At 38.8% G+C, this 23,052-nt stretch overlaps 1 protein-coding gene across 1 annotated transcript in view; it reads right to left on the reverse strand.

Annotated features, from left to right (window-relative positions):
• Positions 1 to 1,943: 1,943 nt before the first annotated feature.
• LOC109937888 (acetyl-CoA carboxylase) overlaps positions 1,944 to 23,052 on the reverse strand; it is a 65,233-nt gene continuing 44,124 nt past the window's right edge. The window contains exons 19-26 of the mRNA XM_048611743.1: positions 21,590 to 21,678; positions 20,576 to 20,700; positions 19,309 to 19,422; positions 17,604 to 17,717; positions 16,267 to 16,356; positions 14,094 to 14,212; positions 5,228 to 5,365; positions 1,944 to 2,082 (exon numbers count right to left, since the gene is read on the reverse strand). Coding sequence (XP_048467700.1) covers positions 1,944 to 2,082; positions 5,228 to 5,365; positions 14,094 to 14,212; positions 16,267 to 16,356; positions 17,604 to 17,717; positions 19,309 to 19,422; positions 20,576 to 20,700; positions 21,590 to 21,678 — 928 coding nt within the window. The remainder of the gene's footprint in view (positions 2,083 to 5,227; positions 5,366 to 14,093; positions 14,213 to 16,266; positions 16,357 to 17,603; positions 17,718 to 19,308; positions 19,423 to 20,575; positions 20,701 to 21,589; positions 21,679 to 23,052) is intronic.

Genomic DNA, 23,052 nt, shown 5'->3' on the forward strand with positions numbered 1-23,052 from the left:
TTACCGTGTACTCAACAACACCTATTGTCTCTTTTCCACTTAATTTTTCCTACATACTTCTGAATTTTATATTTGAGGGGGATCTTATAGAAACATATAAAATTATGAAGGGAATAGATAAGATAGAAGTAGAGAGGATGTTTCCACTAGCAGGTGAAGCTAGGACAAGAGGGCATAGCCTCAAGATTAGAGGGAGCAGATTTAGGACTGAACTGAGAAGGAATTTCTTCACCCAGAGGGCTGTTAATCTATGGAATTCCTTGCCCAGTGAAGTAGTTGACGCTACTTCAGTAAACGCTTTTAAAAAAAAGGTAGATTTTTTTTGAACAATAAAGGAATTAAGGGATACGGTGAGAACGCGGGTAAGTGGATCTGAGTCCACGAAAGGATCAGCCATGATCTTATTGAATGGCGGAGCAGGCTCGAAGGGCCAGACGGCCTACTCCTGCTCCTAGTTCTTGTGTTCTTGTGTTAACCAAAATGCTTTTAAAAGACACATTCTGAGTTCCACTTCTACCATTATTTCTGGTAAGGTATATAACATAATAAGCTTTCTGCAAAAAGAAAAATTCTATCCTCTTTTTATTTGGTTATCTATATAAATTAATGCTCAATAATAATCAATTTATCAACTAATGAAAATACTATTTTTTTCTAAAACCCTTACTAAATTTTCTTCATCCGAATGAAGAAAATTCCAGTTTTCATAGTCTCCACTAAAGTAATGAATCCTTAGTTTCATTTTATTGTATCTCTTCTGCACATTGCTCTTGATACGAACATTCTCCCTGAAGGTATCCATGACTGGGCACAATATACTAATTACACGGCCTCGCACTTTTCTGCATTCACATCACAATCCTAATCCAAATCATTTTTTTTTCCTCAGGACCTCAAAGTTCCTTGTATTTCCTTCCTCCTGAAGTGTTCAAGTTTTAGATCCCTAAACATGATGTCCTCTAAGCTTAATACACCCTCTCTCTCTTAGTTTTCAACTTTTTTCTCCTGGATTTCTGAGTTGACTTCCATACTTTAAAATTGTTACTTTGAAAATTTACAAACATATTGCATCTTGAGCTGACATATAGACCTGAAATTCCATGGTGCATGGTGTAAAGATAACAATCTCTCCGTCAACATCAGCAAAATAAAGGAGCTGGTCACTGACTCCAGGAAGAAAGGTGGAGGGCAGGGACCTGTCTACATCAATGGAACTGAGGTGAAGGTGGTTGAGAGTGTCAAGTTCCTATGAGTGATGATCACCACCCATATTGACACTACGGTCAAGAAAGCACAACAACGCTCTACTTCCTCAAGAGGCTAAGGAAATAAGGCATGGCTGTAAAGACAAGGGTCTAGACCTGAAACGTCAGCTTTCCTGCTCCTCTGATGCTGTTTGGCCTGCTGTGTTCATACAGCTCTACACCTTGTTATGGCTGTAAAGATTGTTGCCAATTTTATAGATGCACCATAGAAAGCATTCTATGTGGTTGCATCATGGCTTTGTATGGTACTTACTCTGCCTAGAACTGTAAGAAACTGTAGAGAGTTGTGAACACACATCAGTCCATCATGCAAGCCAACCTTCCATCTATACCTCTCACTGCCTCGGGAAGGCAGCCAACATCAAAGGCCCCTTCTGCCCCAGTTATAATCTCTTCCAACCTCTTCTGTTGGACAGGAGATATAAAAGCTCATAGACACGTACGAAGAAATTCAAGAACAACTTCTTTCCCACTGTCAGTTAACTTTTGAAAGGACCTCTCAAATTTTAAATTTAATACTGATTTCACTCTTTGTGCACCTTCTCTGCAGCCCTGATATTGAATTCTTCGCTCTGTTCTATTACCTTGATGCACTTTGTGTGGTATGATCTGCTTGTACTGCACGCAAAACAAATCTTTTCATTGTATCTAGGTTAATGTGACAATATAAAAATCAAATTAAACCAAATCAAATAAAGCTAGGGGATCATAACTCACCTTAATATCTGTTTGGTCAAAGAAGGTGGATCTCGTTTCAGAAAATAGTGGACTGTCCAGAAATGGGTCAGCAAAGCAGGCAATCATTTCTTCAAAGTTTCTTTAAAAGTACAAGTATTCAAATTATTGCCAGGTTAATAATAGAAAACAGTAAATAATTTATATTGTCAGTTTGGGCCTATAGTTGAGACATACACTGAATCTAGCCTGTTTTCACTTGTATTATTTATTGATTGTAGGAGTTATTTTTGTACAACACGGAAGGGAAACAGTGAATGAAATCCACTACTGGCTTTCAATTATATTTGATTACTTCTTAAATGTACTCAGGAAATGTTTTAACTGCTACTGACCAACAGAGAAATGCAAATTTGGTTTTCTAATAATTTAGTAGGAAATTTGCTATATTATATTAATTAAAAATATATAGCCATTTACAATAAAGGCTTTCTTTGCATTCTTCTTCTGAAACCATAGGTTCATGATGATGTATATTTCAAAGATTCCTCTACACCTCAATCAAACAGCTATCATTTGAGTCTATTTGGCAAGTAATAGCAGGCAATCTGACCATTTATTTTCAAGAAGAACTGTGTGGGAGGGAAAGAGGATTGAAAGGAACCCAAAGTTGCAAACGGGAAGGGTACTTAATAGAATGTGAAGGCAGTTACAAAGGTAGGACGTGTCGAGGATACTTGAATGAAGGGAGCCAGTGTGGATAAGGGTGATGAATGAGCAAGATACAACATGGGGATAGTTCTCAAGTGCTGGAGCTTTGGGTGATATGGAGAGAGGAGCTCAGTAAAAAGGTATTTAAGACATCAAATCTAGAGATAAAGAAAGAATTCTAGTTTCTGCAGCAACGAACAGAAAGTAGAATCAGATAATCTTGTGAAGCTGCAACCCACAAATCTTAGTGATAGACAGCATGGTGAAATTTGAAACTCACCTCAACATTGGAAATGCAAGCATCACGCAAGTTGTATATAATCTGGTTTGGTCTCTGTGACTAGGTGAAAGTAAGAGCCCAGAGACTGCGGCAGAATGATACCATTGAGCCCCTTGATGTTCAGGGATTGAAAATTCCATCACAAAGATGTGAGGCAAGCAACGTGTTACACATAGATAACACCAAATTTAAAGGTAAAGGTACAGAGTTAAAGTTTTGTGCCATTAACAAACCTGTGAACCGCAGATAGTACCACAAAGGATGACCATGAACATGATGAAGGAAGTAGACCACGGCATGAGACTACAGCGATTACAGATACGTGGGAAGGGAGTCTACTGCTGCAGAAGTATCAACTGTGCTAAAACAAGAAAGATTCTGAGAGATAGTGTTTATGATTATTTGGAAAAGCACAGTTTGATTAGAAATAGTCAGCATGGCTTTGTGAGGGGCAGGTCATGCCTCACAAGCCTTATTGAATTCTTTGAGGATGTGACAAAACACATTGATGAAGGTAGAGCAGTGGATGTGGTGTATATGGATTTTAGCAAGGCATTTGATCATTCAGAAAGTAAGGAGGCAGGGATTCAGGGAAATTTGGCTGTCTGGATACAGAATTGGCTGTCCAATAGAAGACAGAGGGTGGTAGTAGATGGAAAGTATTCAGCCTGGAGCACGGTGACCAGTGGTGTTCCGCAGGGATCTGTTCTGGGATCTCTGCTCTTTGTGATCTTTATAAATGACTTAGATGAGGAGGTGGAAGGATGGGTTAGTAAGTTTGCCGATGACATGAAGGTTGGTAGAGTTGTGTGGAGGGCTGTTGTAGGTTGCAACAGGACATTGACAGGATGCAGAGCTGGGCAAAGAAGTGGCAGATGGAATTCAACCTGGAAAAGTGCGAAGTGATTCACTTTGGAAGGTCGAAATTGAATGCAGAATACACGGTTAATGGCAGGATTTTTGGCAGTGTGGAGGAACAGAGGGATCTTGCTGCAGCTCTATAAAATCCTGGTTAGACCACACTTGGAATAGTGTGTTCAGTTCTGGTCGCCTCATTATGGGAAGGATGTAGAAGCTTTAGAGAGGAGGTTTACCAGGATGCTGCCTGGACTGGAAGGCAGGTCTTGTGAGGAAAGGTTGAGGGAGCTAGGGCTTTTCTCATTAGAGCGAAGAAGGATGAGAAGTGACTTGATAAAGGTGTACAAGATGATGAGAGGCATAGATAGAGTGGATAGCCAGAGACTTTTTCCCAGGGTGGAAATGACTATTACAAGGGGGCATAATTTTAAGGTGATTGGAGGAAGGTATAGGGGAGATGTCAGAGATAGGTTCTTTACACAGAGAGTGCGCTGCCAGCGGTGGGAGTAGAGTCAGATACATTAGGGACATTTAAGGAACTCTTGGATGGACACGTGGATGATAGTAAAACGTAGGGTATGCATGGTTGTTTGATCTTAAGAGTAGGATAATAGGTTGGCACAACATCGTGGGCCGAAGGGCCTGTACTGTGCTGTACTGTTCTATGTTCTATGTTCTAAGAGAGAATCTAACTCTCTTTCCCCGAATTTATTGGCACCCCCATCATTGAATCTTCCCTACTATCAACATCATGGTGGTTACCATTGATCAGAAGATGAAATTGGCCACCTGTATAAATTCTACAGCTACAAGTCAGGCTACATGCTATAAAGTCTATGAAGAATAAGTCACCTCCAGACTCTCAAAACCTGTTTACCATCTACAAGTCATGAGTAAGAAGTGTGGTAGAATACTCCCCCAATGACTGAAGGAGTTTAACTCTACGAGCACTCATGTAGTTTGACACCATCCATGACAAAGAAGTCCTCTTGATTGACACCCCATCTAAAGCCTTCAACGGTCTCCCTTCAACACTAACATACAGTGGCAAGTGAGTGTACAAGCTAAAAGATGCATTTCAGAAACACAGCAGGGTTTCTTCTACAGCAACTTCCAACCAACTGGAACGACAAGGACAGCATTACCACCTACGATTTACCCTCCAAATCACTCACCATCCTGACTTGGGAGCAATATCAAAGTACTATCAACGTTGCTGGGTCATAATTCCCTTCCTAACAGTGCTGTAGGACTATTATACCATATGGGCTGCAGTGGTTTAGGAAGGCTGCTTATCAGTACCTACTCAAAGGCAATTACCTGGGGGCAACAAATTCTGGCCTTGCCAGCAATGGCCACATCCTGCAAAAGAATATCATTAAAAAACTAAAACATTCATGGATAATTCTTGTACACTCTTAATTGAGATAATACTCACTTAACTAAATCTTCAAATGCTTCAAATGCAACCATGAGTCCCATTCGCTGACATATAGAAGATGGCATGCTAGTTATGAAGAGGTCATTGCTTTGTCGATTCAGCTCGTAGTGGACTGTGCTGGTTGGAACACACATCCTACAGATTTAACAAAAGAACTAAATCAGATCGACAAAACTGTATGCAAACAGAGAAACTTTAACCCTTGTTTATGCTAGCTTCAGTGTGCTGCATTGGAATCAGGTTAACGCAGAACCAACTTGCAAAAGGTCATAATTCCAGACAAACAAACGTCTTTCACTGTTGACACTTTGAGTGGAAACATCAACCCAGTGAGAAAAACATGAGCACAGAATGCTCTGAAAAGGAAAGATACCTCAGATGTTGCTGGTAATGGAACATAACGATGCAAAAAAAAAAACAATGTCTCGGACTCCAAACCTAACATATGATTATAGTACCAGTGCTTCCCTTTTAAGCCTCAACCACAAAATACTAAAAGCACATTACTTGGAGAATTTTAATTTATTTCATTTTAGAAACTTCACATCCTTTAATACATATTATTTTCCACTCTTCAAGTCTGTAGTGGAAATATAGCAAACAAAATGAAGAATCATGAAGTATCACAATTTCATAATCTAGTGGGTATTTTGCTTGCTTGTTGAGGTGGTTTTAAAAATTTATCAAGAGAAACAATTTGTATTTACATCACAAATGGCAAACAAAATTTCACAGGAGAGTTATGAGAAAAAGCAGCAAGCCACAGAGGGGCTATTGGCCAAATATGGATGAAAAAGAGATTTGTTTTAAGGAACATCTGAAAGGAGGCAAAAGAGAAGGGAACCCCAACCTTACACCACCAGACTATTCTCTCTCTTTCATTGTTGGTAAAATCAAACCTTAACTACACAGCAGTTTCCAACTTTAACTTTGCCAAGATGCAGAATTTCTCATCTCCTATAGACTTCTAAAGATGAAAGCTTCTCTCACCTAACCAATGCTTTTGGAATTACTTTACTCTTTTCAATGCTGGTGATGCTATATGTTCTCAGAAACAATGAAATAATTAATACTGATGAATCATGAAATATTACCCTGCTGCAACGATTTCAAAACCAGTTTAAAATTGTTGCAAAAGAGCTATTTCAGGAAAGTTGTGAGAGACATGCACGTTTGAAATTTTTGCACACATTGTATAAGAGTTTGCAGATCAAAACTTGCAAGCTTTCGAGAGGTAGAGAGGGCTTGATTTGAACAGGTTTGTGTTAGAAAACATAAAAAAGTAAAAGACTTTTCACACTGACAATAATCCAATTACTGATGGATTAATAAGAGGTAATGGCGATAGAACAAATTTCTGTACAGGGTGAAAAATGAATAGGACGTCAAGTAAATTTCCCTCTTTACTATCCAACAAACAGCATTAGTCTGAAAGACTTGACACAAAACTTGCAAATTATGCACCAATTTCTTTTAAGTATTAACACAAACATAGCTCAATTAGTTTATTAGTTTACTTTCATATTTATTAAAAGAAAGTAATCCAATCACATTCCTTTTCACCCAAGTGTAGTATTTTTGAATCCATCCAATTCAACTTCTTCAAGTTAGTAATAGCTAAACAATGGCCACAGCCAATCCTGGTCTTTGATTCTACATTCCCTTAATTTTTCACCAATTCGGTTAGGTATTCACCATTTGCAAGACAGCATTCTTTTCTTATGATACATGAAATAAATAGATGAACTTTCCTCTACCTGTAAAGGCTAGGATAGCTTCCTCTGAAATTGAACATTTAACATACAAAAAGTTAAGCTACATGGTAAATGTAGTTACAATCACTTCAGCCAAGATAATACACAACAAACACACTATTTGGTAAATAAACATGCATTCAGTGCATAAACCAACAAAAAGTTGAATGTTTTTCTAAAAAAAACATATTTGTAACACCCCGATATCTGGGAGGTCACCATACATGGTGCAGCATTGAACGACACCACAAAGGCCTAAATGATCAATCATTAGTTCATGTGAGGTTAGTTGATGTGAGACAGCGCTGTACTGGGGGTATATGGGCTGTGTTAATAGCTTCAAATCTTATCTGCTTTGGATTAGTGGGATCATTGACAATAACTGACTTGCCGACGTTCCGTTTGGGTTCCGCCAGGGTCATTTAGCGCTGACCTTGTTACAGCCTTGGTTTAAAAATGGATGAAAGTGCTGAACTCCAGAGGCAAAATGAAAGTGACTGCTCATGACATAAAGGCAACATTTGACTCATTTTGACATTGAGGAGCTCTGGCAAAACTGAAGTCAATGGGAATCAGTGGACAAACTCTCCATTTGCTGGTGTTATCCTAGCAAAAGGAAGATGGTTGCAGTTGTTAGTTGCAATTATCTCAGCTTCAGGACATCTGTGCAGGTGTTCCTCAGGGCTGATGTTGCCTAACCATCTTCATCTTATTAATCACCTTCCCTCCATGAAAAGGTCAGCAGTGGGAACACTCACAGATGGTTGCACAATTTTCAGCACCATTCACGATTCCTCAAATACTGAAGCAGTCACGATCCATATCCAGCAAGACCTAGATTCAGGCTGGTTGACAAATGGCAATAACATTCATTCTACACATATACCAAATATGATTTCTCAGGAAGAGGAATTCTAACTATCTTCCCTTCACATTCAATGGCATTATCACCAATGAATCCCCTACTATCAAGATACTCAGGATGACCATTGAACAGAAACAGAACTGGACTGGCCATATAAATTATACTGCTTACAACAGTAGGTTAGAGGCTGGACATTCTGCAGCGAGTAACTCAGCTCCTGATTCTTCAAATCCTGTCCACCATCTATAAAGCGCAGGTCAGGTAAATGATGAAATACTCTCTACTTGCTTAGCTGAGAGCAGCTCCAACCACGATCAAGAAGCTCAACACCATCTGGGACAAAGCAGCCCACTGATTGGCATCTCATGCACCACCTTCAACATTCCCTCCATCTACCAGCAATGCACAGTTGCAACAGTATATGCCATCTACAAGATGCACAGCAACAACTCACTAAGGGTTCTTCACCAGCCCCTTCTAAACCCACAACCCTTATCCAAGGTCAGGAAGAGAAATCATGGGCCTTTGTATTTTTCCTGTTTCCGGGCCACTTAGCCTCACCACAGCTTCTGCTGAGCACCTTTTGTGCTTTTGTCTAATAGAATAGAATGGCATTGCACAGATGGAGGCCAAACAACCCTTCGAAACTGTGCCAGTTTTTTTGAAGCAAAATCTAGTCAGTCCTATTGGTGGACCTCACTCTCAACCCCTGACTTGTTCTTTCACCTTTTTTTTTTTTACTCCAAGTGTTTATCCAATTTCCTTTGAACACTAATTTGAGTCTGTACCCACCTCAACATCAGGGAAGGGCCTTATTCCAAATTCTAATCACTGTTAGAGTAATAGTTATTTCTGGCGTCACCTCTAGCTCTTTTGCCAATCAATTTAATTAGAGTTAAATCAGGGTCTTCTGGTTATTGGTCCTTCAGCCATTGGAAAAACTCTATATATTCTATATAACCCCTTCATAATTTTATACAGCTCCTTCAAATCTCTCAGGTTTCTTGCACTTAGGAGTGCAACTTCAGCTTCTCTGCATCCCTGGAGCTATTCTTGTAAATCTCTTACGAACCTGTATAAATACTTCACATCCTTCTAGTGCCTAGAATTAGAAACAATGGTTGCAAAGGAACAGGTATAGTCCATTCAGCCCATCAAGCTGTTCCATCATTCAATTAGATCATAGCTGATCATCCAGCCCAATGCCACTTTCCCACACTATCTCCATATGCCCTGATTGTTATTTGTATTCAAAACTCTATTGCTTGTTTCAAAAAATGCTCAATGATCGAGTTTCCACAGCCATCTTGGAATAGAGGATTCTGAAGTTTCACCATGGTCTAAGGGAAGAAATTCCTCCTCATATCATTCTTAAATGGTCTACCCGTTATCCTGAGATTGTAATCCTTGGCTAGGAGAAACATCTCATCTAAATCCTGTGATTGGAGGAGCAGCTCCACACAGACTCTATCTTTTGTAAAATATGGGGATAATTTTGCTCTGATTGGTCACAGAGGGCGACTGCTACTAAAGCCTGGGCACGCACTGAAGGCACAGGCCCTGGTGTTTAGCATGAACAGCAGCACCTTCTCCCGGGTCTTGTCTATATGATCTAGAAAGACCACGGTAACCCAAGCATGGCAATATCACTACCGCTTGCAAATTCTTTCCAAACCACACACTATCCTGTCTTGGAACTGTATTGCCGTCCCTTCACTGTCACTCGATTAAAATCCTGGAGCCCTCTTCAAAACTGTGCTGCAGGTATACCTACACAACAACATAAACTACAGTTCAAGTAGGTAGCTCATCACCAGATTCTGAAAAGTAATTAGACATAGATAATAAATGATACTGGCACAGTCTAATGACATCCACATTCCATATACCATAAGGCCAGAAGAGATAGGAACAGAAGTAGGTTGTTTAGCCCTCAAGCCTCCTAAACCATTCAATAGGATCATGGCTGATTCGACATCCCTCATGTCTACTTTCCTGCCCTTTGTCCGTAACCATGATGCCTCCACTGATCAAGAATCTCTCTATCTCAGCCCGAAGTATCCACAAGGACACTACTCCCACAGCTCTCTGTGGCAAGGAGTTTCAAAGGCTCACAAGCCTGTGAGAGAAGAAATTCCTCCTTATTCAGTCTTAAATTGATGTCCCTTTATTCTGAGACTGTGCCCTCTGATCCTAGGCTCTCCCATGACAGGAAACATCCTCTCAGCATTTACCCTGCCAAGCCCCTTAAGAATCCTATATGTTCCAATAGATCACCGTTCATTCTTTTAAATTTCAGTGAGTAGAGACCCAACCTGTTTAGCCTTTGCTCATAAGACTGTCCTTCAAAACCGGGGATCCTCCTGGTGAACATTCTCTGAACTGCCTCCAAAGAAATAATATCTTTCCTTAAATACGAGGACCAAAAGTGCTCACAGTATTCCAAATGTGCTCTCACCAGCACCTTGTACAAGTGCAATACGACTTCCCTACTCATATACTCCAACCCCTTTAAAATAAGGGCCAACATTCCATAAGTCTTCCTGATTACCTGCTGCATCTGTGTGCTAGCTTTCTGTGTGTCATGCACAAGTAGACCCAAATCCTTTTGTATTGCGGTTTTTCTCCATTTAAATAATATTTTATTCTTTTGCTCTCGTTTCCGAAATAAATAACCTCACATTTTCCCATATTATATTCTATTCGCCAACTTTTTGCCCATTTACCTAACCTATGATGCCCACATCCCATGAACAATAAGAAATAAGAACAATATCTTTCTGTAAACTGTTTGTATCCCTCTTGCACTTGCCTTTCCTCCATTCTTGTGTAATCCAGAAATTTGGCTATAGTATATTCGCTTCCTTCTGTAAAGAATCATACAGTTCAGAAGAGGCCCTTCAGCCCATCAAATCTGTACCGATAAAAACTACTCCAAATTTACACTCATCCCATTTTCTACCCTTTGGTCCCTAGCCTTGCACATTATAACATTTCAAGAGCTCGTCCAAATATTTTTTAAAAGGTTGTGAAGTTTCCTGACTCGATTACCCTCCCAGGCAGTGCATTCCAGATTCCCATGATTCTCTGGGTAAAAGATGTTTTTCTAAAGTCCTTGTTAAACCACTTGCCTTTTACCTTAAAATTATGCTCCCATTTTATTGATCTTTCAAATAAGGGGAACAGCTGCTTTCTATCCACCTTGCCAATGCCCTCAATCACAGACACCTATAATGACTCTATTAAATGGGATTAGTGTAGCTTGCTGTGTGTTGGTCAGCATACACATGGTGGGCCAAAGGGCCTGTATCTATGCTGTAGGACTGCTATCAGGCCCTCTCTCAGCCTTCTCTGCTCTAAGAAAACAACCTGATCTTATCCAGCTTCCCTTCATTGTTAAACTGCTCCATCTCAAAAAACATGCTGGTAAATCTCCTCTGATACCCTCCAGTGCAATCACATCCTTTCCATAGTACCATGACTAGAATTGCACACAGTACTCCAGCTGTGGCCTAACCAAAGTTCTGTACTGCTCCAACATGACTTCCCTGTTCTTATAACCTATGCCACACCTGATAAAGGCAAGCATCTGTATGTCTTCTTAATTACTCTATTAACTTGTCCTGCATCTTCAGCAATGTGAACAAGCACTTCAAGATCCCTTTGTTCTTCTGAGCTTTGTAGTATGCTACCATTCATTCAACAATCCCTTGTCTCATTCCTTCTTCCAAAGTACATCACCTCATGATTCAGGGTTAAATTCCATCTGCTACTGATCTGCCCATCTGACCAAGCCACCCTTTACCTTCCTAAGGCCTTCCTCTTCACTGTCAAACATCCAGTCAACCTTTGTGTCCTCCACAAACTTGTCATTTCCTCCAAACCATTAATATATATTGTAAACAGTTGTGGTCCCAGCAGTGGTGCCCATGGAACCCCACTGGTTACAGGTTGCCAATCTGAAAAAGAGCCCCTTATCCCCTTATAATTGCTGTTTCCTGCCCATTAGCTAATTCTCTATCCATGCCAATAAACTACTTCCAACACCGTGGGCTCATATCTTATGCTTCAACCTTCTGTGAGGTAGCTTGTCAAATGCCTTCTGCCCAAATATAGCACAGTTACTGGTTGCCCTCTATCCTCATATTGAGATCAGGAAGTCGAAACTTCCTCAAAAAACTTTGGTAAATTACTCATGTACGATTTCCCTTTCAGTAAGCTGTGCTGATTCTGCTTGATCAGATTATGATTTTCCTGATGCACTGCTATTACTTCTTTAACAATTGATTCCAACACTTTTCCAACGATAGATGTTAGCCTAATCACTGCACAGATACCTGCTTTTCACCTCCCTTTTTCAATAGGGTGGCATATTTCCAATCCTCTGGTGGTACTTCAGAATCCAAGGATTTTGGAAAAACTACAACGAATTCATCCACTTTCTTTGTAGCTACTTGTTTTAGGATGCTAGAATGCAAGACATCTGTACCAGGGACTTACCTGCCTTTAGCCCCATTGGTTTGTCTAATACTACTTCTCTTGGGATCTGATGGCACTTAATTCCTCCCTGCATTCTTTAGTATCAATAACAATCAAAAAGATCAGCTGTTATCCAACATCTCCAGGTGCAAAGGTCAGCTATGTAGATGTGAGGTAACACCATGATAAGTTATGGTGGAACCTCAGATGAGATGCCTGCGCTTTAGTAAGGACATTCTCACTGAAATCTGCAAGCTCAGAAAAGGCAGTGAATGTATCGTCAGGGGCTGCAAAGGTGACAATGAAATGTTCTGGTTCTGGTTTCATCCAGGCTGGAACTAAAGAGAATTCAACATCTTTAAGTTTGCTATCAACTGTCCATTGCTGAATAAAGGACATCACTCAGGCGTGCTATTTCAGCAAGAACCAACTAAACTTTATTATCCGTTGTCAAATGGAATCTGGCAGAATGATCACACACCTTTCCAGTGATTCACGACACCATTGACAACTGTGGGTGTGAGAAGTTGAGATGAAGCATATGAATGTTAGGTGAAGTGCTGATACGAATATAGGAACATAGGAATTAGGAGCGGGAGTAAGCAATTCGAACTTGCTCCGCCATTTAACATGACCATGGCTGATTTTATCCTGTTGTCTACTCCACTTTGCTGTCGCTCCCCATAGTCCTTTATCCCGCTTTTCATCAGAAACATATCTATTTCTTTCCTGATTCTGTCGATTGGTTGTGCCTTCACAACACTCTCGGGCAGCGAGTTCCACAGACTCACAATCCTCCGAGAGATGTAGTTTCTCCTCATCTCAGTTTGGAACTACCTCCTGTCACTGTACATCTACGACTTGTTGTTCAAGATTGTCCCACAAGGGGGATCAATTATTCATGTCCACCTTATCGATTCCCTTTAGCATTTTATATACCTTAAATCAGATATCCATTCATTCTTCTGAACTCCATGATGAGGGTGTGGTGAATTGAGCAATGTCAAAGCTGATGGTGCATTGGCATAAATAGGCATATGAAGATGTATTCACTGCCCTTGGCTGTTCATGTAAGGTCATTGAATTTCTTGCAGCATTGGCACTTGACACTTAGAATTGACTTCCATGACTATCAGTCCCCACTGCTTTTGAAATGAATCAGGAATCTGGAAAGCGTCCTGATTCCCTGTGGATCCAGGGTGTCATTTGTATTTTCCACCTTCTCCATCAAGTTCTCCAAGTGCACTGTCTGAAAACCTTGAAATTTTTCTCTCTCTCATATTGTGCCATTATCCACGGTTTTTGACGTCAGATTCACTTCCTGCCTGACTGCCAGCACCTGCTCTAGGCACAATACACCACCCCTTTGTGAGAAAGTGCAGGTTAGCATTAAATGATGTAATTAAATTATGACTTTGTGGTCGCACTGATGCACACAGGCAATAAACAGCTTGGCTAGTATTGGTTAAAATGAGGTGGCAATGGGCATGTTGCCAAACTGCCTATGTTACGTTGAATGGGGGCAGTTAACTGCACATTACAATCCCATGTCCATTTTCAGGGGCTATTCTCCACCGAATACTCTGCCCCCGTATATATGTCAATACGGTACACATTCGCCAATAACAAAATTGAGCACAGCCAATGGAGGGGAAACATTTTTTGAACCTTAACAGTTCTACAACAAGCAACATTTGGAAAGAACAAGCAATATATGCACATGCACATTATTATTTGGCAGATTTTGGCCTAAATCCTGCAGTACCTGTTTGGGTGAGATGAAGGAAGTAAGAACTGGAAATCCACCACACAAATGTCATTACGCAGTTGATGGTGTTGTACGCTGTTGAGTTCATAGGCAATGTATGCTCTCCGCACATATACCTTTCACATAAAAAAAGGAATATCATCTGGTAAACTGAATATTCGGCATTAAACCAAAAATCTCACGAAGAAATAGTAATGAAACAAGAGTGTAAAGACATCAGCAACTGCCAATTCGGTAGAAGCCATCAGCTCATCAGAGGGGTGAAAGGAACACTAACATTGTTTTTGTTCTCTATTTTTTGATCATTGAGATACTGTTGAGGTTTTCACACACCTGAGTTCTCTTCATAAACAGAGTTATCAGAGCTTTCCTAATGGATCAATGTACAAATCAATCCCATATCTGGAAAGTTCGAGTTATTTGTTTGCAGCCAGAATGACAGTGGTGGTGCTTCAGTTGGTGTTAATAACCATAGACTAAGGAAGGTGAAAGTGAATAAAGGGAAAATGTTGAAAAAAAAGGCTATCCTTTTTAAGCGCGATCTAATGTCTGGATGATGTAATAGACCATTAGTCAGAACCTCAAAGTACTTTGGACATTTTTATCTTGTAATTTCAATATCTGCCTTTTTTTTTGAAAAGAGGACTGATACAGCTAATAAGAGCTACTGCTGAAAATAAGTTGCTTTCTGGACAGGAAGAGATCCATGGAATGGCACACCTAAAGATGTGAAGCTAATTTCAAACAATAACCTTTCAAGGAGAAAAAGGGAATATTTCTTGTGGCTACGAAGACAAGGAGGGGTTGATTAAGTTCTGCTCAACAGCATACTATTCCCTACAGATTACATACCAAACTACAGACACATCTTGTATTTTTCTCTTTGAACAATACACAAGGACAAGAATTGAAAAAGCTAGTTTGAACTCTACTGGAGGGGGGTACTAGTGGAACTTGTGTGTGCTGGTTGACTAAGAGGTCCTTGTGTAAGCCTGAGTTTGAGTTTTTGCATGCTGGTAGGGTTGCAGTCAAAAAACTATCCTCTAGTCACCCCTGAGTTGTAGGAAAAGGACTCTATCATGGAGATTAGAAGGCAAATAGCCAACAAACCAGGCAAAAGGAAAGAGGATAACAAAAGGACTATTTCTCACCATCAATGCTCTGGTTGAAAAGGAACCAGAACTACAGAATTTCAACCAACCTACAAAACTAAGAACCTTGATATTGATTGTTCAATTACCAACACAAACGCTACCAGTAACCTCGACTGCAACTTTTGCAACGTTCAAATATCTGTTCTTCACAAACAATTCAAAGACTGATCCACATATCTATTTTTCAAATTTTATCTTTTAGCACTGAGCTCTACTGCTAATTTCAGTGTCTGTGTTGCGTTACTAATTCTTCTCATGTTTAGTAATTAATAAACTCACTCTTTGTTTTCTCACAAACCAACAGAGAGGCAGGTGAATAAACAGAGGGGAGGGGTTCAGCTCATCCCTCCTCACTTGGGAGAATAACGAATTAATGCATCCTGTTTGGAACAGTAACATCCAAGATCTAGACCAACAATAAAGACAGGATTGGACACAGATGTAATACCTTCATGGCTAAATAGCCTAACACTCGCTGTTTAGACACTAACGTATAGTCAAGAATAGCTAAACATGCTTCAGGATAATGAGGCAGTTGAATGAGTGCAAGTGGTGGAAATTAGCCCACAATTTAGGAACAACTCATAGTACTTAACGATTTCCACATTCTTTGTTATGGTATAAGCAATTGTATTCATTGTTTTAATATTCTTGGTATAACGGTTTAAGTGTGTGATATGTAGCAATTATCATCATAAATGCATAGTTATGAATTTGCATCATTGATTAAGGAATGATGGATTAGAAAATGTTATTCACCTGCAAAGCAGGGAATCACATAAGGATTTTGAAATTGATATCTTTTGCTCAGAATCTGTGTAATTATCTGGGTGAGATTTCAAAGGACCACATTTGGTATTACATAACAATAATAGTCAGTGGGCACAAGTGGAGAAAATTGTAAACAAAAATGAAACCTTTTTGTTTAAGTAAAGATGGGATCTAATTATAAAACCTATAATTAATTCAGTAACACAACTGAACCATAAAATATTTTCAGTAAATTATGGTCTTACCTCAAGAGCTGCCATCCGTACAACCTGATTGACATGATAGAAGAAGCTGGGCAGAACATCAAAAATGGAGGTCTCTGAGAGGATCAGTTTCTAAAGCCAAACAACAATAGAATGAGTCTTTGGTCCATTAATCCCTTCTTGGCCCAACAAAACAAAAACACAATGCTTCAAATTTCAGAATTTTAAAAATAAATTGTACTCTTTACGCTCCAGACAATTGTCATATGCTTTAATGGCATAAGTAGCCATGGGAACATCATATATGCCTCAATCATATTGGAAAAACTATTTCATGGGCAATAAATTATAGATGTCACAAAATGCAACAACACCCAGCACAGACAAAAATCACCAACTTCAGCCAATTGCTGGTTCTGCCAACCCCTATTGGTATAACAATTATAACGAATGCAAAAGGTCAATCAACCATCATAGGTCATGTATCCAGAGAGATCATAACATCTCTTAATTGTAGCACCTTAAATTATGCCAGTTTTTGTGATCCACTCCTTTCCAGGGCATCCCTGATTTATAAACATCAGACTTAAGTATGCGATCTCATACCCTGTATTTAGGAACTGCTCCGTTATATTGCCCTGCACATTGTTCCAACTTGGGTACAAATCAACTTGCAAACAGACTCAAAAATGGAACCCGCTTGCAATGCATGGATTGCCTGTACTTTAAAGTTTATTCCACAGTGACAGCTTTAGCACAAATTAGTTGCCCCATTTCCTAGATTACAACAATAGCTACAATTCAAAGGCATTTCATTAGCTCTTAAACAAAAACCCTGCCATTTATATGGTACTTTCATGACCACTGGACATCCCGAGGCATTTTACAGCCTATGAAGTATTTTTTGAAATGTAGTCCTTGTTGTAATGTAGGAAAGATGGCTGTCAATTTGACTTCAGCAAGATTCCATAAATGGCAATGAGATTGTGACCAGATAATTTAGCCCAAACATTGTTCCTGACCAAGGAAATGGATGCGAGGGCAAGTGCTTCCAGCCTTCTATTAAGTGTCATTTAAAGAACAGCCTCAGAATAACTTTCATCCTTTGGGAGACTGCTCAGTTGTTGCCATGCTAATGAACCTAAGAACATATGAAATAGGAATAGGCAATATAGCTCCTCAGGCCTACTATGTCACTCAGTAGGATCATTGTTTAACTCTTACTTAAACTTCACTTTCTTGTTCTATCCCTATATCCTTTAATTGCCTTAGTGCAGACAATTTGTTTATTTCAGTGACTTGAGAAAACAAATTATGTAACAAAAGCTGCTCATTAATCGAATCACAATAGAAATCCAATGCTATAGTCTCAAACTCACTTTTAGATTGTCAGGACAGAACTGGTGGCCGTACATATCAATAGCAGACAGGAAGAGGGACTCCACTTGATTATGCCGTAGTTCATAGGAGGGCAGGTGTGATGCAATCAAAACCTAAAAACATTAAAGAACAATTTTAGCAGAAAGCAGCAAAATAGCTGGTTTCAGCCAAAGTCAGAGTAAGATACCACAATTCATTCACAATGACTGGGAAACTAGAAGTCATCCAAGAACAAATCAGTCCGGGATGGAGGTACAAAATGGTATGGTGATAGCAGTGAGGGTTATCCCCTAGTCTCTGCCACGTCAGAAGTCAGTCAGGTAAGAAGTGATTCAGGTTCAAATGTGATGGTCCACAAGATTGAATAAACTGCCAGCCATCTGGGACAATGTGAGCAAAATGGTTGTTTGCATAGGACACATGTGGAACTTTACTATAGCAATTGTAACAAGATCATCAGGAAGCCCTGGCTGACAGATAAAAACAGGAGTGTCAGACATCCTGACACACAGAGTTGGGTCTGAGGGAGGAAGATCAGTGTCAAGGATTTTCCACGTATAAATAAAGGGCGACTTGGTGACGGGACACCGGCCTTTGTGGAGTTATTTCATTTACCACCACTTAAATCACTGCCATCAAGAGAAGAAGGCTAGTGGAGCTCAAACAGGAACTGCTGTATTCTTTTATTCATGACTAGAGAAAAATTACACTGAACAAATGTTTCCCTAAAACCTCATTGCTGCCAATAAACAGAGTCATTAGAACAAACCAAATTAGAACAGACTAAATATTTTGCCGCAACAACATTCATAGCCTCCAAAAAATTGACCTCAGCAGTGTACAAATGCATTGAAGCTTGATATCTGTTCTTCTCAGATCCAAGAAATAGCAAGCAGGAAAAGGTGGGCAAGTACTGGAAATCCAGGTTACAAATCACAGCTGGTTTTTAACGTAATTCTTTTATTTATCACTGATAACACTGAGAAAAACCAGGGAGGCAATTGTGTGTCTATTTTGGCAATAGAAATTAAAATGGACAAACTGAGGTATAAATATAAATATGGACACTCTTACACAGATTTGCCCACTTATAAAGGTGAAATCATTCTACTATTTCATCTTAATTTATTTAATCATATTTAAAAGATGTCTCTTTTTCTCTTCAAACCTTCTAGCTTCCCCACATCATGCACTTTCTGCAATTGACCTCTCTACTGTCCTCCAATTATGTGATGATGAACTAATCATACAAAGTACAATGTTCCAAAAAGTAACTCAGACAGACTCTCCCCACTTCTATGGGCAATTGTGTGGCTATGAATAACCCTCTCTGTAAATGTAGCTTAAATCAGTAAAATGGGGAAGTACACGGGTGCAACCATGGTATCCACACACTGATATGTACCAGCTGGCCTTGCTTAACTCCCATTTTCCACTATATGTCCAATTAAATTATTTGTGTCAGCTGTTACATATTACACATTAAATTCCTGCAGATTATTAATTATCTGACTAACACCACAAATTATTTCCAATGGTTTCTCACAAGCAGTTTTTTTGTAAACTGAAAACAAATGTCCCCCTTCTACTTTCTTGGTTTTCTAAAATTTGAATGCTGACTCCTGCACTATAATAAATTTAATTTTCTTTCCATGTATACTATCTAAACCACATTATCTGTTTTCCAGTTATGCAGAATCTCACCTGCCTGGATCGTAGTGCCACCTTAGAGTTCTCCATTTTGCTGAGTTGTGTTAGTTCATTTAAAATTACCATCAGCTCTTCTGTCAATGTGGGATCTCGCAAACAAAGCTGATCCTAATAAACAAGCAAAGTACAATGAATCATGAACAATTATTCCCCATCAGACCACAGTGCATAAAATAACTTACGATATCATATAAACATATCCTCCACTAACCAACAGTTCAATATACCAGAACTAAGAATGTTCCATAAGTTGTAGGTAGCACTTTGTTAATAACTGGAGAGGGTTCAGAAGAGATTTATCAGGATGTTGCTGGGAATGGAGGGTTTGAGTAATACGGACAGACTGGATAAGCTGGGGCCTTTTTTCACTGGAACATAGGCGGTTGAGAGGTGACCTTACAGAGGTTTATAAAATAATGAGGAGTATAAATAAGGTGAATAGCAGGTATCTTTTCCCTAGTGTGAGGGATTTCAAAACTAGGGGACATATTTTTAAGTTGAGAGGAGAAAGATTTAAAAAAGACATGCGGGGCAACTTTTTTTTTTTTACACAGAGAGTGGTTTGTGTGTGAAATGAACTTCCAGAAGAATGGTGGATGTGGGTACAGTTACAATGTTTAAAAGACATTTAGATAAGTACATAAATAAGAAATGTTTGGAGAGACATGGGCCAAATGCAGGCATATGGGACTAGTTTAGTTTGAGATCATGATCGGCACGGACTGGTTGGACTGAAGAGTCTGTTTTCCTGCTGTATGACTCTATAACTCTATGACCAAAAGACCATCAATGAGCCATGGACGCTAATAAGAACTCAAGTTGAACTGTGCTCTGATCTGATCCAGAAACTCTTAACAGGCACAGTAAATTATCAGTAATTCCCTGGGGAAGCGAGGTTCCTCTTTCCTGATTGCTGCACAATAACGTCTACCTGGAAATGTGCAAATCTACATGTCTGGTGAGGGCAGGCTGAGCTTAGAGGGAGGTACCACTACATAATGAGCATCCATGGGAGTAAATTACAAGGAAATTATAATGATCTCGTCATTGGCAATAATTATTAAAAATGTGCAACTTTTCCGTTGATTTTCAAGATTTGGATAAAAAATTTTATTGGATGTTGAATTGAAAATATTGGTATACACTTACTGGATAGATTTCACTGCAGGGGACATCAGTGTCTCTTGGTGAAAGAACTTAGAAACTGGACTAAGTAAATAGATAAACATCTACTCAAGTTCAGCACATTTATTATACTCACAATTAACATGATAACCAGGATGTTTTTCTTGGCCACCTGTGCATGAGAGAAGATGCAGTCAAGTACTGGTGTCATATCAGGTTTGTACTGTTCTCTCAAGTTGATCACACATTTGTCATAATGAGCTGGAAAATGAAGTTTTTGAAAACTCTAGATTACTGTCTAGAAAAACAAAACCAAGTTAAATACTTGAGAACAATAGTTGGGAATGGGGAACTTGTTAATTCTTAGTTTTTCTCCTGATCACTCTTTTAAAATTATAATCGACTTTGTTAAAATAATTCCAAATGTTTGGAGTGAGACATGGAGCACAGGCATTTCCCACCACATCCACCTTTCTTTCCTAAAATGTCTAAGGCATTGTCTTAATGCTTTAAAAGACATTTCTATTTATGGTTTTATGAATACTTTACAATACAGTGTGGTGCTTTACTAATTAGTTTATCTGTGGATTAGTAAAATGCAAGTTACTACCAGATTGTTCACACTTGATTGGGCTGTTAAATTTGAAGAAGTTAATAAGATGAAAGCACAGAGAACAGGTAGTAACAAAGAGAGATGAAAGCTAAACTCACTCTAGTGTGTTCTTAATAAATTCCAAATGTCGACCTTCAAAGAAACATGATCAGAACACTGCCAGCTCAGCTCCTTGTGCCTGAGAATGACACATTATTGGAAAGGAGTTTTGAAAGAGGTAGCACCTAAACTCTCAAACATTTCAATTTGAGTACTTTAAAAAGTTTGGAGAAAATGCAACATAAATAGAGAATGCTGGAAACACACAGTAAAGAGAATATAAATAACCATTATTATAAACTGGGCTTAGAACAAGCATCTGTGTGAAGTTTCTATGGGACATTTGTCAAGTGATGCATGGATTCATTCAGGTGTTAAGAAAATATTAGGAGGTAGAAAAGCACCGTAAATTTGCCACGTACCCACCCAAGATCCTGAAGCCAAAAGGGGTGGAGAGTCAGCTCTTGGTTTTATTTTAAAAACTAACTTTTATTTTACCTTGCTGAAACTGTGTTTCCACACTCAGATACCGCCTCAGCAGGTCAAGGACAATTGATTTCATGTGCCCACGAATCCCACTTCGATAGCTGACAGAGAAAAAAAGAAACAAACTAAATTTATGTTTTTCATAATGTTGGGAACCTAATGGAACTGCTATTGCTACCCATGATAAAGAAGAAGGCATATGGTCAAAGTATGTCCAGTTAGCTGCAAACAAATAAACAGAGCTGGCAGGTGGAATCTTTCAGTTGTTCATGCTTGGCTAATTTAAGCATCAATGTTCATGTTAACCTCCTAACTCACAAATCAAAAAGAAGTGAGTAAGTGACAGATTTGATTTATTTTACTGGGGAAAATTTTGAGCAAGTATTACTTTCTGAAGCATCCATAATATTAAGTAAGTCACCGCAATATTATTCCTGTCATTAGTTTATCAGATTCTATTAAGATACCTGTTTCTCTTCAGTTGCCAGACCCCTGATGTTGTACTAATTGATATGTTTTCCCCACAGTTAACCCATCTATTATCAAAATTCCCCTTTACTATTATGACAGTCACCAGACATGCAACATATTGGATACTGTAATAAACCAAATGTGGCTGGAAGAGGAAAAATTACAGTCATTTGAGGTATTTAGTTCTTTCATTGTAAAATACCAAAGGAAAACCACAATTGGGAGAATATATTTATTGCTGGTTTTCCAGGATTAGGTTGTACGTCTAATAGATGGGGAAATAGTAATGATCGTACAGTTTTAACTTGCTCAATAAGAGCCAGCATGGATATTTACTCTTTACTTCAGTACGATTGTTTGCAGCCAATAAAAGGCTAAAAAAATTTAAAAGAAACATTAGCTCCAAATGGTTAAATTGGCAGCAAATTAACAAAACAACAAAAGAAATGTGATAAGATTGCCAACCATATGTTTAAAAAACAAAAGCAAAAATCCAGAGATGCTGAATGTCTGAAATAAAAACAGAATGTTGGAAATACTCAGCAGGTATGGCAGCATCCGACAACGGAGAAAGAGAACTAACACATCAGAATTATTTGGCCTTTTATCAGATCTGATCTGAAAAAGTGTCACATACCTAAAACTCTTTTTTTTCTCTTCACAGATCTGCAAGGTATTTTCAGCATTTTCTGTTTTTATTAGTAAGTAGACTTCACATTATGCATGAGATCCTAGATCATCTTATGATTAATTCATTAGGAGCTCATCTATGATGGCTTAATTATAGAGATATGGGATTGAGCTGCAGAGTAGAATCTAAATCAAAGGGATTAGATAATATCAAGGCAATATACTTGAGAAATTGGAAGCAATTTATGTAAAAAATGGGATTTCAAAATGTGATGTCAAGTTCAAGTTTATTACTGTTACTAAAACTTCAAAAATGATATTGAGTAATAATAATAATAATAATAATAATAATAATAATAATAATAATAATAATA

This window comes from Rhincodon typus, chromosome 24, assembly GCF_021869965.1.
Source record: "Rhincodon typus isolate 14 chromosome 24, sRhiTyp1.1, whole genome shotgun sequence".
Classification (NCBI taxonomy): domain Eukaryota; kingdom Metazoa; phylum Chordata; class Chondrichthyes; order Orectolobiformes; family Rhincodontidae; genus Rhincodon; species Rhincodon typus.